Below are 16,404 nucleotides of genomic sequence, written 5' to 3' on the forward strand. Positions count from 1 at the left end.
AAAAGATGAACTTTTTCAGTGTTTTTTTTGAGATGCACTAGTATTAAACACCTGCAGCTGGAGTATAGGAACGTATTCAGACACGCAGTGCAATCATTCAGCAGGTTTCTTCTTATTAAAAATCGCATGAATGATGGAGGTGATGAAAAGCAGGAGCTTAAAGGTTCATTGAAATGAGCTGATATGTGGCTCAGCTGTTTGTGTACGTGAAGCAACGCACGTGTCCACATCCAGTTATTGATTTAATTTTATTTTTTATTATTATTATTATTATTATGAATCAAAAATCAATGCTTGTATTTCCTCCAACACCCTGTGCTGTGTTTTTTTCTGTTTATTTTTCTGTTTTATGTTATGTAATCCGACTCCCTCTTTTGTTATCAACCGCTCCGGCGTGACGTCATCACCCAGCTCCGAGGAGGTAGGTGTGTGTTTGCAGCTCGCGCGACTAGCTTCCCAGACCAGCTAGCGCACGAAAAAAAACGGCAGCTTCTTTTAGCTTTAGCCGCCCGTTCTCCGGAGAGGGAAGAAAAAAAAAACGGGACCGGAGACGACTCGGGCCGACTGTACTACCACACGTCTGAATGTGTGCAGATAAGGTAGTGCACGTTTTGCACTGACTTGAGCCCCTTTTTATGCAACCCACCCTCCTCAGCAGGCACGACCATGTCCGACGCTGCTAGCACCGCTTCCACAGACAACAACGGAGACTCCGGGCTCAACGGTAAGCTAGCAGCTACCCATACGCCAAACCACCCTGTCAGCGTGTTCTCTCGCTGAAAAAAACGCGTGTCGTGGACTGTTGTGTGTTTGCGCCAAGTTTATTAGGGTTTTTTAATCAATGAAGGCGCTTTAATTTGCCCCTTTATCATTTTTTTCACCGCCAAGCTTCATGGAAGGGGGAGGAGTTAGAGAACGGTATGTTCCGTGTGTTTATTGACAATGTCTCGACCAATGGCGTGCTTAGGGCGTTGACTGACAGGCGAGTAAGCCAATCGGCGATTCACACAGAGGGTGGAGGCGGGTTTAAGCGTTGTCAACAAGGCTACATGGAAGAAGTCAGAACTAGCAAAAAAATGGGGGCAAATAAATTTTGACAGAGTGTTTGCGGCATGTCAAGCTGTAGAATCCTGCTAAACACTTTTGTAGATATCCGATATACCTCATTCTTTATTGTATTTTCAGATGTCTGTCTACATTAAAAATACCAACATGCATGATAAAAATAATTGCCACGTCTCCTAGCATTTGGCAAATGACATTTCACACAGTGCGTCATTTCATAACTGTGGAAATGTGTTACCCAAACACTAATGTCTTAAAATACGACAGGCTACATACAAGCATTCGGATTGCAGTGGCTGTGACAGACGTAAACAAAGGCGTGTTTATTGCATCGCTCCCCTTCCTCGGGCCTACCTAGAGAGCTGCTAAGGTTTAAGTTTTACAACACTACGTGGGGCCGTGACTTGGCATGCTATTTATGTCCACAGCGACAAGGGGACAGACGTTTTGGACACGAGGAAGGTGGGGGAAGTGTTACAGCACGAAGCAGTGTAGGCACATGGAGGCTGGTTAATTTCAAATCCAAAGTCTGGGCAAGAAACAAACTTTCCAGCCATTTTTCTTAGACTCACATGTTTTTTGTTTTTTTTAATTGGATACTCAGTGGTGAACAGAAAATGTCCAAGTTTTTGGCTGAAGGATGGTAATAATATTCCATCCTTGTTCTTGGCCATCTTTTGCAAGACGAATATGTTTGGTCTTACCTTTCCCCTATTACAAGAGAAAGCAACAAGTGTTGTTTTTATCAGACACTCTTGGTATTATGTTCAATTTCTCATTGTCTAAACTTTGCATAGTGTATCTTGAATATATCTGTCCCGAGATGGCTTGCAAACATTTGACAAGAATGGATTTCTATACCCTGCCTTTTGGCCATTAGTCAGCTGATACAAGCGCCAGACTCCCAGCAACCCTTTACAGGACAAAGCGATGTATAGATACTCGATGGATAATGGATGGATTTTATTATGCAAGAGTCCCCCTACTTCTGTGCCAACACACAATTTTTTATGAACTTATATATGCATTTTGCTGATAAACTTCTTAAATAGCTAAAAATCTACACCAGATTTTGGTGCATTTATGCAGCAGGATATATGCTGTATGCACATGGCGAGACACTGCTTTAGGCACCGTAAGACCTTGTGCCTTTTCAGACGAAGAGGCCAGCAGTGTGCTCTGATCTTATTTTTGCTTTCCTGGGGCCCTTTCACATCAGTGACATTTTTATGTAATGCCCGGGGTCTTCAGGCAAGAGGCAGCCTTGTTCAAGTCTGAGCCTCAGCATCAGGAGATCAGAGAGTTCACATCATGTCTCCCTCCTCTTAACCCACCCAACAGCTGATAACAGCTCTGTGGCCAGAATGTTCGGAAGCATCAGCACCATGGCAACGGGGTTTTAGTCCACGGCGTGGAGACAATGGCCCGTCGACACCAGCTTGGCTTGCAGTCCACCGTGTAATCCGCAGGATGAGTGCAAGTGCTGAGTCGAGGCCTGTTTAGGGGGGAGGGGTGCACTGATTGGGTAGCGGGTGTAACTGGCCCGTTGCCTGTGAAACTCAGTCCCAGGAAAGCTCCTGTGAAAATGTTGTTTACGTACCGTTATGGGGTTATGACACCTTCCTCTGTTTATTTTGGTGAAGACAGAAGGAGAAAGTTGTTTTTTTTAAAGCTGCACAACATGGAATATTAGAGTTTTTTTTCACTTCGTTCTCCAGATTCTTGCCCCGGCTAACCTGCCCCTCCTCTATATTTGTAACCCAGCTCTGACATGCTGTGCCTCCTCAGCTGCCAGTCCATGCCAGAGCTCACGTACTAACAGGCTGAGCGTCATATATCATGGTCAAGGTCTACGAGAGACCACAGCACACACACATGCAAGCATTTACTGCCCTTTCATCACACAGCAGTAAATAGAGCTTTACACTTGAACTTGTGTGACTGACGGGTTCAGACTGCCTGTCATGGTGTCCCTTCTAGCTTAAGATCATAAAATCATTTTTGACATTGTTCCTATTTTTCTAATCCTCCTACTTTTCTTTTGTCTTTTGAGCCAATGCCTTCTTGCTGCACTTTGTGGGGGTGCTGTGGCTGACATGATGCCCCATATTAGTGGAAAAACAAGTGGTAAATATGTTGGCCAGGCTATAGTAAGAGCACAGACTCAATTAACACAGATGATGACTAGAAATCAAGTTAGCTTTGCGTGTTTCCAGACCGCTGTATCGTGCATGCTGATCACCATGACTCTAAGTATTAATAATAGCCTTCATTAATCTTATTAGTTACATCTGTGCTTGTCCTAGTGTGACCTGGAAGATGTCTTTGAAGGCTACAACTAAAACTTTTCCTCCCCTCACTGATAGTTTAGACAGTGTTTCAGAAATATGCAAATCTGTGAGAAAAAGAAAACAACACCTATCTCTTTTCTTTTTTACTGTAAGTAATTAATCAGCAAGAAGACAGCAGGCATTTTCAGACATCTTATGTCATCGCAAAAACAAAGCCCAAATATCATATTAGGATGGTTGCCTTTTGTTATAAGTAGGTTTGTCAGTTTTAGTGTCATTCTCTACTGGGTAACTTAAATGTAACATGTATGGTCAGTGCCATCTACCAATTTCTGTCCTACTGGAAGGTCACCACTAGCGCAAAGTAAAATTATGTGTCAAAACTCCTCATATACATACATTATTCAAAATGCAAACATGGCAAAAAAAGAACATAATTGGCTAAACATTAGAACGTGGGCAGTGCATTTTCCGTGCAGCAGAGGCATCGAAAGGCTGCTTTACTCTGGAGTGTTGTTGAAATGATGGTAATATGCACCAAAATGAAAAAAACACGGTTATGAATGATGCTGTCCAGTTGAACATTGATTATTTCAGTGGCAAATGTAAGCAGAACCCTGCTCCTCGGAGCATATTGGATTTTGCTCTGAGCAGGATATCGGCTTATTGGTTTATTGACACAACTGTAGACTCGCAGCTTCTTATCAGGACACTTGTATCTGAACATGTTTGAAAAGCAGGTGAGAATTTATGTAATTCAGTCTGCAAGTTGAAACATGTTCATGCTGTTCACCTGTTTTACATAAACTCAATGCTCTTGAAGCACGACTTGGTAGAGTTGTTTGTAGAGAAATATTTAGGAGTTGATCTCAATATAATTGATTATGACGCAGTTAGAAAAGTATTTTTTTTTGTTTAGTTCTTATTCACAAGAAAAAGGAAAGATCCAGGAATGAATTGATCTATGTTTAGTTTCTAAAGTAAATAAAGAAAAGAACAAAAAATAGCATGAAATAGACGTAGACCTACGATGTAAATCCATCTGTATCTTTTATGTTTGTTTGTTTTTGTTTCAATTTGAGGAATTCTGGCACGTAATCATACATTCGTCTGCATTTCTGCACAAGTTTCTGTCTGCATGTTACGAGAAGGCCTTGTTTCATAAGTTGTTGCTGTGAGTGTCTTTTGCAGCAGACAACAACTTGTATGGGGGTCACAAAATCTTGGTTAAAATAGCTTATACGCACCTTTTTTTAAAAAAAAACATAACTTTTTCAGTAAATTTACCAGAAGTCACCAAAGCAATTTTGTTAGCTTCAACAATTTTTTGTTTAAATAATTTAAAACAAAACCTTAAACTTTGCACCGCTGAAACAAACAAGTGAATGAATGCTGTTTGCCTGTGTGTTCCCACAGGGTCCTGGGTGGAGTTGGAGATGAACAGAGCTCATCAAGCCCAGTCACCCTCCACAAGTGGCCCAGGCCTGCTGCCTCTTCCTCAGGTGGAGGAAGAAGAGGCCATAGTGGGGGGCCTGGAGCATGTCCCATCCTCGTCCTCAATCCACAACGGAGACATGGAGAAGATCCTGTTGGACGCCCAGCACGAGTCGAGCCGCAGCAACTCTTCCTGTGACAGGTAGGATCAAACTTCTTATAATGGTAGTGAACACATTGCTTCCTATTTTGGCATCAAGTTAGGTAAAATATTCAACATTCTTATGTGAACAAACGCACATATAACGAAACAGGCAATACCAAAGTTAGCAAAAATGATCAAAGGCATGTCTACATAACCTACGATAAGTCAATAATGTAATTATCGTGTCAAGGCTAGTTAATAAACCTTGAAATTTGTTTGAAGACATTTAAAATTCATAAGACCTGATCTGACCTGACCTGACAGGCCCCATTTGTTCCAAGGGTACAAAACGAAAAGGCTGCTGCATTTTCCAATCCTTTTACCATTAACTACAAAAGAGGACACAAGGATTTCTACCAAGGAAGTCATGAGTTGTGGGGCTCATAAAAGCTTATTTTTGTAGTTGCAGAATTAGTTCTGCTTAACTTTCACTCAATTTGGAGCTGTGTACGTCAGAAGAAAAAGCTGATTTTAATGTTTAATTAAAACAAAATCTATTCTAAAATATAACCCTGGGTTTGCTGAGAGGCTGTCGGATATTTGGTTACGTGTTGGTGTCATCCAATGGTCCCCATTTCTGCCCAAAATGACCAAACCCTGCCTTCCCCACCAGAGCCGTAAGAGTAAAAACTAAGCTCTCAGTTCTGGAACTAGACTGAGAACTTATTATTTTCAATTTTATAGCAAAAATGTGGCTGTAATTAGAAACTGAAAATACATTTACAATGCAAACTTTGCTTTTTTTTTCTACATCGTGTGTAATCAGCAGCTTATTTCTTTCAATATTTCTCTTGCATTTGTATTACTTGTTGACGTTAAAGTAGTTATTTGAGAGAAAAAAGGTATTAGTGGTTTAAATATAGAGAAAACTGAGATACATCTCTCCAGACACTTGCTTTTCGCCTGGATTCCCACATGAGTGTTCATCTTTTAAACACACATTACCATTAACAGTTCACTGGGGAGCGATGCAACATAAAACCCTTTTTATACTGGTTGTGCGATATTGGTCACTTAGCTCCTAAAACTCCCAGAATTCTTACTATTTTAGTGGAAACACTAAAATTAGCTCATAAATCAGGAGTGGCTCGTTTGTCGTGTTGAGTCAGCTTTGACTCTGAGGTGACAGCTGCTCCAGAGTTGAGTCGGCTTCTGAAAATAAAACGACGTCTCCTTTCACATCTTGCCTCGCATTTTATTGAGCATGTCAGAAAATTCCCGACCCTTCAACTTCCAGCCACATCACGCGCTCGTTTGTAATCCTCGAGGCTGCGATAAGGCAGACCTTATCAGCGAGCAGGCCGGTCAGCTGTCACTGAGTCACCTGAGGATGCGGTCAAGTATTTGAGGCAGAGAGCGCTGTATCAACACGCCGCCCTGAAATAAGCAGGAATACAAACATCAGTGAGGCATCGTCAAACATTCTGAGCAATGCGACACCCGGGATGTTCTATGAGTTAAAATGTTGTCTTTACTTGCCCCTCTGAGACGCACACTTCACTACACATTTCATCAGAGAGGTCAGAGTACAGAAGCAGCAGGAGTTCACTGCGGGTGAAGGACGATGAAAATATAAACTCCATTTGTAGGCAGTAATACACGACACAGGGTGCTAATATTAGAGCTGCATCATTTTCATTACTCGTTTTAATACCTATTAAGTGATTACATGCTCAGTGTATGAAATGTCAGAAAAACAAAGCGGTTGCCTGTACAGTGTCCCAGAGGCACTTGGAGCATTTTTTATGTTTTTTGAGCAATCGCTAAACACCCAAAAAGATTCTTTCTTCTTAATTAATGTTTTTAAATCTGGCACAATTATTTTTTTCACAAAACAGTTTTGGACTAATTTAATATTCCAAAGTCAGTGGAAATGTCTTTGAAGTGTCCTAAGTCAGTGATGCTGCTGTTGTTACTGAGTGTGTAAGATTATCTAAGGTGGCTTTTTCTATATCAGGACACATCACTGCACAAAAAGAAAAAGCTGTGACGAAGCTGTTGTTATTTTTACCTTTAGTTTATTAACTGGTAACAGAACATGCACCTAAAGCACCGTTGCTGTGGTTACCTGTAATTCAGTATCCTTTGTGCAATTTTCACGGTCTGTTAATCTGAAGGCATTCAAGATGTAGGAATTCATTGATTAATGTCTGTTAGTATTTTAACTGATCAAAAATACATTTAGGCAGAGGACAAAAGATGTGCATGTCAGAAAATATCTAGTACATTAGCTATCTAGTTGAAACAACAGGGACCAGCCTCCTAATTACCTGAAGATGTGGTTACTAGGACTAAGGGCAGTTCCCTTTTGGGAAGCAGAGAGCATTGTGGGGGTTTAGCTAGCAGCGGGCCATAGTGACAGATACTGCTGTGGTGGTTAATGGATTTTTTTGTCAGTGCTCATATGGTTCAGATGAGTCTTTACCAACATGCTGGAAATTGCCTTTACTTGTTTTAAGGGTAACTGATTGATAACGCTGCTGACTACTGGTTAGGAAAATAATTGAAAATTTGTATCCTACTAGGTATTGACTGACCTGGCCAATAATTGGATCCATTAGTTGGCATTTTTCTGATTATCGATATTGCTATTTAAAAAAACCCAAAACTGATTCCTGAAAAAGTAAATTAATTTTAAACACACGTTGCTTTATTTGTGATGCAGGCGCCTCTTTCGATCTATAGCCATCACTTTGTAGACTTGAGCGATGGCCCACCGACAGCACTGTCTGATTGATCGTGAGTAATAGCAAATCAATACTGAAGAAGAAAAAATGCTGAAAGTTTAGTTTGAGCTGCACATAACAAGGGGTGCTAATGTTGGATCTGCTTGATTTACATTATGTGTTTTGTTCTTATTAGGTGATTAAATGCTTAGTCTAGAAAATGTCAAAAAAAAAAGAACCTGTGCAGTTTTCTGGGGCCTACGCCACTATTCGATCGATCATTCCTGATAGCAAATCAATACTGAAGGACAGATGCTGAAAAGTTCTCTTATAACCGAACATGTAAAAGACAAATAAATGTGTTATTCTAAATTCTGAATGTTGTCCCCGCGATTTTATTGTGTGCCTAATCAGCACATTTGGGTTATTGGTCTTTGATTACCAATAATCTGTATCAATATCGACCATGACAAAACCATATTGGTTAACCATTATAGTTGAGTATGTCAGTTTAATGTTACATTTTCCATATCAGGACATGTTGCTATGCAAAAAGAAAAGCTGTGGTCAAACTGTCAAGCTTTTTTTAGTGGTTCATTAACTGGTAATGGAGCCTTGTTGCTATGGTTACCTGTCGTCCAGCATCCTTTTCGCAGTCGAACTGGTTTTTAAGCTGTTGATCTTAACTACATTAGAGGTTTAGTTTTAGCTGCAGTGTGATCAAACAGTAAATCAGAAGCACATTTCTGATGAATACTGGTCCTGTTAAGTCATAAATTAGTATTTTTTATTGGGGAACTTTATAAACAGTCATGAGTTTGTGACTTTGCTGACAACAAGTTTGCCTTTTTTTATTTAATCCACAGCCCCCCGCGGCCCCACACTCCCCAGGATGAGGGACAGATCATCTTCGACGTGGACGTGAGCGGCAGAAGAGACAGCCAAGTAAGAGCTCACGTGCCTCTCAGCTTCTCCATCAGTCTGTTGCCATGGCAGCATCAACCACTGGGCCTGGAGTTGTGTGTGTGTGCATGTGTGCGCGCACGTGCGTGAAAATGACAACTGCTGCCAGCCTTTCAGTTTCCATGGAGATGGCTGCCACACCCAGCGTGCATTTCAGTTTCTTTTGCGCAGCTTGTGTTGTCACCATTGATTTGTCATTTTTATTTCTCTTTCGATTTCTATAAAAATCCTACTTTTGTGCCATTTCCAGTCGTCAGAAAGTGAGAATAAATGTCTATCAGTGGTGCACACATTCACAATATGTCTCATTTGTACACTAAGATCACTGTGGACGTCAAACCTGCAGGCTGAGGTTTCTCAATGAATCTGTCTGTCTTTAGTCTGAAGAGGATGTCTTGGACAAGGATAGAGACATGGACATCCTGATGAAGGACGCAGATTGGGTTGCTGACTGGTCCAGTCGACCGGAAAACATTCCCCCCAAGTAAGTCTCCAGTCAGTAAACATCAGCCTTCTGTGTCCATGGCAACTGAACACACTCAGCTGCTTGTTTGTGCAGAGAAAGTGCACAGTCGTTATGGCAATAAAGTTGGTGTAAAGCACAAATGTTAAGGCCAGCTGCCATGAAAGTCTGATGCTGACAGAATTTTGGGGAGAGTTGAGGGTTGAGTCATCTGCATAGTGAAGCCTTTTGTAGTGTATAAAAGTCAGATTTAACGTCAGATATTCAGCTTTTACTCTTTATGACATCAAAGGTTTCTGTAATGTGTCACCTACAATTTTAGCTGATGTACAGTCAGATAACCTGAGAGGACATTTATGGCCTCACACAAAGAAAAAGAACAAGTTCTACTTCCACTCCTGCACTGGCATCTGCTACACAATAATATGAATAAAAGAGTCTTTGGAAACACAAAGCCAGCAATTATATCTGTCCTTTAAAGGTTAAACCTTATAGTTGAATTCAGTTCTTGTAATTGGTGGCAGCTTTGAAAAATACTGAGGTTACAACAAATGATTATTTTCAGTATTGATCGAGCAGTTTCCACAATTTCCCAAAGTGATGCCGTTAAATTGCTTGTTTTGTCAAACTGTGGTTGAAAACACACAAGGTATTTACTGTGCAATGACAGAAAACAAAGAAAATAAGCAAATTCTAACATCTAAGAAGCTTTGAAAGTGTTTTGCATTTTTGCTTTGTGCACAACTGAAACTGTGACTTGAAAGGTGTCAGGTTGTCAATCAGCTGTCTTGTTTTTTAAAGTGAGTGTAATTTGTGCAGGGAATTTCATTTCCGTCACCCTCGACGCTCAGTAACGCTCAGCATGAGGAAGACTGGGGCCATGAAGAAAGGAGGCATCTTCTCTGCCGAGTTCCTCAAAGTCTTCATCCCCTCGCTGCTACTATCACACATCCTCGCTCTGGGCCTGGGGTAAGAACCCAACACAAATCACCTGATCTGACTGTCATGTTGTTGGAAGTTCTGAAGGCTCCAAGTGATATGAATGATTTAATTTCTTTATTCCCACCAAAATATTACAAATAACCTTTCTTGCTCACAGAAATGCTTTTGGTCAAGGTGGAAAACACCATTACAGAGCTCTAAAACTGTCCATTAAAACCAAAATTAAAGAAATTCTTGCAGCTACCCAAGAGTAGTAACACTGCATTTAATGCTTATGAAGGTTTAGTGCATTCATTTTAATGTAGAAACAGTTCTTGCTTAGATTTAGATTTCTCCTGCCAAAAGCACTTCACATTTTGCAGTTGCTCATAAACTCCAGCAGGGGGAGCTGTACAGCCACAGACAGCTGCGTCTCCTCCATAAACTGACAATCTGTTCTGCAGCTGCACACCTGCTGTCTCATAGTGAGCTCCGACCCTCCCAGGAGTCCTTCGCTTGTGACAACACATGGCACAATAATCTCCTCAGACACATAATGTAGAGCAGCGACACCTCAGACAACAGTGTTTGTTGGACATGATGAGGTTTGCAAAATTCAGAATTAACAAACCTGTTCTAATCACAGCATCCCTACCGGCCGTTCTTGGGTTTATATAATTACGTAACAGTGATGTTTGCTTAAAACAGTAGCTGTTATTTAGGAAGACATTTATTAGAAAAGCTTCAACCTTTGGTATTTCTGTTTCAGTCTAGTCTATAGTGCTGGAATTAGTTTTTTTGTTATAAATTCTATGTAGAGACACTAAATACAAATATACTCGCATCAGTTTTTGTCTCATTATCAGTTATGACTGTGTTGATAATGGATTTATGTAGTTGCAGAGTTAGCAGTTTGAGGATCTATTTTCCTGTTGACTAGACTTCAAATACAGTTAAATGAAAGAATTGCAGACTCCACCTTTGAACCATTATAAAACAACACATCATATAGTGGTGGTGGCTCAGTTCTTTAATGAAAGCAACATATTTTGTGATAATTTGTTGTCTAAAACAGAAATAGTTCAGCGTGTGAAAGGTGTTTCTCAAGTGAAAAATGGACAACACTTTGCTTCTTGATGGCATTCTAATTAACAAAACAGGAGAAACTATGAACTTAAAAAACTAAAGACCTGAAGCCATACTGATCTCACTGTTGGATTCGACTTCTGTGTCTGCTTTATGAGCTTTGGCCATTTAACTTTTCTGTCCATCTTCTTTTTTACGTGTGTCGTTTTATGGATAAAGACGTTAGCTTCCTACTTCAGAAACCTTTCTCACAGCAGACATAACGACATATCGAAGCAGGAGGAGCCCTGGAGTAAATATTAGCTCATTAATTATTTACACTGAGGGCTGTGTTCCTTTTAGGTGAGCCAGCTCTTGGGTTTAGTCTTTGCTTGCATAATGGCAAATAAAAGTCAATAACGTCTGCTGTTTGACTGCAGATATAAATTACGTCTCCATTCACCTGATGTTATGCCCTTTTTTATTTTTGTGTGTGGGAATGTTGTAGATTAGTCCGAGGGTGATAAATATTGGAAACAAGCTTGTATGCTTATGTGAGGTGGAAATGAGCAAAAAAGCAAAATGTGACTAAGTGCAGTGGGATCAGACCTGATGAATAAATAATGACGATACCTATACGTGAATTATGTGGCTTAAATGTTCACTGAAGCTTCGGCTTCACTGGATGGACAGACATTACCAGCAGACTTACACACTGTGCAGACTGATGAAGACAGTCGATGAAGATATCACCTTGAGCTCTTTATAATTACATCATCTCTTTTTGCCTCTTTTAAGAGTTGAGAGGAAAACAGATGAGAATTTGCTCCAAAAGCTGTTTATCTTGATGCACCAAATGTCAAATATTCACATAGACGTAGTGCAAAAGCAGTGGTTGTTATTAATAATAATAATAATTAAAGCCGCAAGCGGCGATGGACGGGTCCTCGCACTTACGCTTGTCGGCCTTCACGCACGGCGGGACTGTGATCCGGCATGTCGAGTTTGGGGCAGATCGGAGCAAGTGCGGCCTAGTTACGAGCCACTTCCTGTTTAGTGGCGAGCCGCGGCGGCGTGCGTGTTGGCCGGGGTGGAAACACGCTCTGGCTGAGACTCGGAGCACGCGTGTAAAATTTCAGGCCGATTGGAGCACAGACACAGCACATCTTGTAAGAATCTGCAAAATTGTCACCGTGTTTTTTCAAAATAACGGACTTCCTGTTGGGGTTAGGGCTTGGTGCTGATTGACTTTTTTGTGCGTCACGAGTTGTTACAGATGTGTGGCGAAGGTCATAGTTGTAGGTGAAACGTAGCCGCGATGGGACTCCGTTGAAATATTGTAGGGGGCGCAGTTGAGCCGTGTTGCATTTTAGAGCTTGGTGCGGACATATATTTTTATTCGTGCCGACGAGCTCTATAGGCCTATGAAATTGCGTAGTTCTAGGTCAAATGTGCTTCCGACAGGACTCCGGCGAAATTTTCAAGGTGGCGCTGTGGAGCCATTTTGGCAGTGACATGTCCAAGTCCATTAAAATATCAAATTTTTCGCGAGTCGTGATGTGCGTGGCGATTTTGGTGAGTTTTCGAGCATGTTTAGGCCCTCAAAATCGCGTTTCAAAAGTCGGTAAAATAATAATAATAATAATAATAATAATAATAATAATAATCACAACGGTTTCAATAGGGTCCTTGCACCGTTTAGTGCTCGGACCCTAATAATAATAATGATAATACATCAAATTTCTATAGCGCTTTTCTAGACACTCAAAGTCGCTTTACACTGTTAATTATTCATTCATACACATTCAGGGGCAGACTGACAGAGGCTTGGCTGCCATTCTGTGCCGACGGCCCCTCCGACCACCACCTCAAACAATCCATTCATTCATGCGGGTGAGGTGTCTTGCCCAAGGACACAATGACCACGACACAGATTACAGGGCGGAATCGAACTGCTGACCTTCCGATCATTGACCGACTCGCTCTACCACCTGAGCCACAGTTGCCACATTTTCTAGAAGTTTTGGTATCATCCGTAGCAGGAAAAGCACAGGTGGAAGCAATAACAAACTCACAGTGGTATCGATTACACCCATATATAAAAAAGTCAGTAGTCTTCACCCTGGTTATGTGCAGCTTGTTGCTGAGGCTCCATGTCCTGCCAGTTTGAGAACCTCTGGCTTAACATCCAGGTATTTTTATGGAGTTCATCGAAAGGTGAAGACAGAATAATGACGGTAAGAAGCTGAGCGATAACTCCTGACCTCAGACCACGGTTTTGACCAGAGGTTAAGCTTTTTCTTGAAATGTTCTGAGGAAATACTTTCATCATGACAAGTTTGACCAGTTAAACCAGAAAGGTGGCGGTTTTTAACCCGCATCGCTTTCTTTTCAGTGTCTACATCGGAAAGAGGTTGACCACGCCACCCGCCAGCTCTTTCTGAACCCAAACCTGAAGAAAAGTGCCTGAGAAGTGGCCATGAGTCGTCGGAGAACGTTTTGCTGTTGTGAGAAGAATGCCCGTCTCTCCTCCCTCTGTCCCGCCTGCCCCTCTCTTCCCCTCCTCAGCCCTGAGATATGACATGTTCTCAGGTGAAATGCATCCGCCTTCTCCTCTGTCTCCCCTTCCTTCCTTCCTCCCTTTTTTTTTTCTCAATCAGTTATTCTGACTGTCTGTAGATATATCCCCCTATTCTCCCCTTATATCCTCCACTCATTTGTATAAGCTTTTCAAGAACGAATAAGGTCATATTTCCCCGATTCCCCCAGCAATTGGGTTAAAAATGTTTATAACGGGTGGGTTTTCAGGGAGGGTTGCAGCATTAAACCAAACTCTTCTACTTCACATGCTGTTTCAGTGCCCTTTTGATGATGTGACAACAAGGGAGGACTGTTGTAGACCACAGATTGTGCCACCTGCACGAGTAGCCCAACACTCGACCTCGACAAGGGTTCGACCAAATTCAGAGTCGGCTACGCAGCCTGAAAATGTGATCATGCCTTTCTTTTTTTGAGAGTAGCCATTTTGTTGATTATCTTTTAGGTATTATCTTTCTTTTTTTAATTTATTTTACAACAGTGGTGGCGTATTGAGAAGTTGTAACGATGAAAGTTGCCACAGTGGCCAACCCGAACCACGAACACTCATGAATTGCACTGTGGGGAGACTCTGGCTCCGTCTGCCAGGAGGTAGATTTAAGTGACCATTTTGTTTTTCAGCGTTTCAAGTAGAACGATCTGTTGAGCCGTGCATCTGAATGGATATTTTGCTTAGTGACAATAACTGGAAACCAGGGTGCAGGTGAGAGTTGTGCAGGCAGACAGTGCGTCCCGCTCAGTGTGTACACTAACAGTATTTTGCGGTCTGGTTTTGGGTAACGGCGCCGTACGGTCCAGAAAAGGTTCAGTCGTCTTTTCCAAACTGTGTTGTGGGTTTGTCTGCAACATTCTGCTTCTTTTACTCCAGATCTGGCTGGACATGGCATGAAACTGTGCTGATTGTTTAAAAAAAAAGAAAAGAAAAGAAAAAAAGTGTGTATTTTAAGTAATCAGAAAAGATTTGGTTCTAAAAAACTTTTTGATTTGAGATATATAGTTCTGGAAATTTATCTTGAGGATATTTCGTGTGATTTTATTTTAAAAAGGAGCAGGTGTTCCATGAAAAAAGTAAGTTAAATTTCTGCGTATACAAAGAGAATTTGCTGTTATTATCATTGTTATTAAGGAAACAAACATCCAGTGCAGCCAGCCCTGCCTCTTGACACTCCAACACGTTTTGCCAAAATGTCTGGAAAAGACGCAGAAATGCTCCGTGAAGCTGCAAGATGAAGGGATGAGCGAGCGAGTTTGTTCAGGCGGAAGATCTGGTGATCGTCTATATTCGGCTAAAATGCAGCAGCAGCAGCTTCTAATTGACTGAAGGTGGGGGTTTGTGTAAACACAGGTGGTTGGCTCGAATGTTCATGTGTTCTCACTACGTGGCTGAAAAACACAACATCACACCTCGGCTTCGTTGCAACATCTCCGAAGCTGGACTGTGATCAGTTTTTTTTTTTGTCACGAGCCAGAGCTGGGCCAACAACTTTTGCAATTTTAGAAGCTCAGATTTCCCCGAACACCGCGTCTCTCGGGGTTATTCTGTTTCTGCATGACACACAAGAGTTAATGCGCTGCAGAGTCTTTCCGTGCTGCTAGCGGTGAGAGATCTTGTGTGCGCTGAGATCTTTGGTTTGTTCTGCGCTCCACCAGCAGCCAGTGTTTTCAGTCATCCACGAGTAAATGAACTCGCAGCGTTTTCGGTTTATTTTCCTCTTCTAACTGCTTGTTGCAGACTACTTTGTTGACATGTAATGACACAATGAGTCCCAGTGAAGCTGTCTTTACAAACTTGCCTGGAACAACAACAAATACTGACAAAAATGCATTTTAGTGTCAGCTTTTGCAAGAAAGAAACGGGCAAAAAAATCTGACAAACAACCACAGATGACAGCAAAATTTGCAGCAGGTACTACTGAGACGAGCAGATTTAATTAATAACTCATTAACAACCAACATGGACCACGTTAAGGTCACCATTGTGGCCTCGTTGTGTCATTTCAGCCTCAGCGATACTAAACCTCCATGTTTCTGCCTGTGTTTCTACATGCAGCATTTGAGCAGTGGTGTTTCGGATTGTTCTTTCCTGTGTAGTTTGTTTTGAATTGTTTTTTTTCCTCCCTGGTGTCGAAGAAAGATTGTGAACGCACAGAGCGGGAGTCAAGTTTGTCATAGATCATGTTAAAAAAGTGAGAAAACAAAACCCCCATTGTTGATGGCTGGGCCTGATGTGAATAGACGTGGAAAGTGCAGAAGGAGGTTTCCCTCAGACTGTGGTGGTCTAACAGTAGTTATTGTAATGCTGCATTTGCTTTAAGTTTCTTTTTTTCCCACTACATTGGAGGAATTGATAAACATTTTGTCATTAAAGATGACCCGAATGAAGCTATTTGCTGGCTGCGCCTTTTTATTTCTGCAGTTAACCATCAAGACTTTCATTTTGATGCTTTAATGTTCAATTAAACTAGTGATTATTTCCACTTTTTCAATCATATTTTTGCAAATTAACCAAGTGATTAGTGTTTGAGCAGCAGGTCAAGAACGGTTTTCAATTAAAATAATGACAGAAGCAAGCAAGGAAGTTCTTAAGGTGGACAGAAAATAGACAGATTCTGCAATTTCATATAAATGGATTCAATTAAAAGAAGAAAAAAAAGAATAATTAAGTGGAGAAACACAAACAAACTGAATGCTTCCATCCAGGAACACTGCTTGGTACAAATAAACACCTGATCA

General features: G+C 41.3%; 1 protein-coding gene across 1 annotated transcript; it reads left to right on the forward strand.

The window, feature by feature from the left end:
* Positions 1–426: 426 nt before the first annotated feature.
* bnip3lb (BCL2 interacting protein 3 like b) lies at positions 427–16,057 on the forward strand. The gene is made up of 6 exons (XM_008288353.1): positions 427–724; positions 4,773–4,992; positions 8,528–8,606; positions 9,005–9,108; positions 9,907–10,056; positions 13,469–16,057. Exons 1-6 carry the CDS (start codon positions 667–669, stop codon positions 13,515–13,517), a joined length of 660 nt encoding a protein of 219 aa, XP_008286575.1. The 5' UTR covers positions 427–666; the 3' UTR covers positions 13,518–16,057.
* The last annotated feature ends 347 nt before the right edge of the window (positions 16,058–16,404 follow it).

This window comes from Stegastes partitus, unplaced genomic scaffold (assembly GCF_000690725.1).
Source record: "Stegastes partitus isolate 25-593 unplaced genomic scaffold, Stegastes_partitus-1.0.2 Scaffold554, whole genome shotgun sequence".
In the NCBI taxonomy this organism is placed as follows: Eukaryota; Metazoa; Chordata; class Actinopteri; family Pomacentridae; genus Stegastes; species Stegastes partitus.

What these genes read in the sequence shown, in the direction of transcription:
- bnip3lb (XM_008288353.1), top strand. Translation starts at nt 667, where the DNA reads ATGTCCGACGCTGCTAGCACCGCTTCCACAGACAACAACGGAGACTCC. An exon ending in GCGGCAGAAGAGACAGCCAA is followed by an intron (nt 8,607 to 9,004) that starts GTAAGAGCTCAC and finishes GTCTGTCTTTAG; the next exon opens with TCTGAAGAGGATGTCTTGGA. An exon ending in ATCCTCGCTCTGGGCCTGGG is followed by an intron (nt 10,057 to 13,468) that starts GTAAGAACCCAA and finishes CTTTCTTTTCAG; the next exon opens with TGTCTACATCGGAAAGAGGT.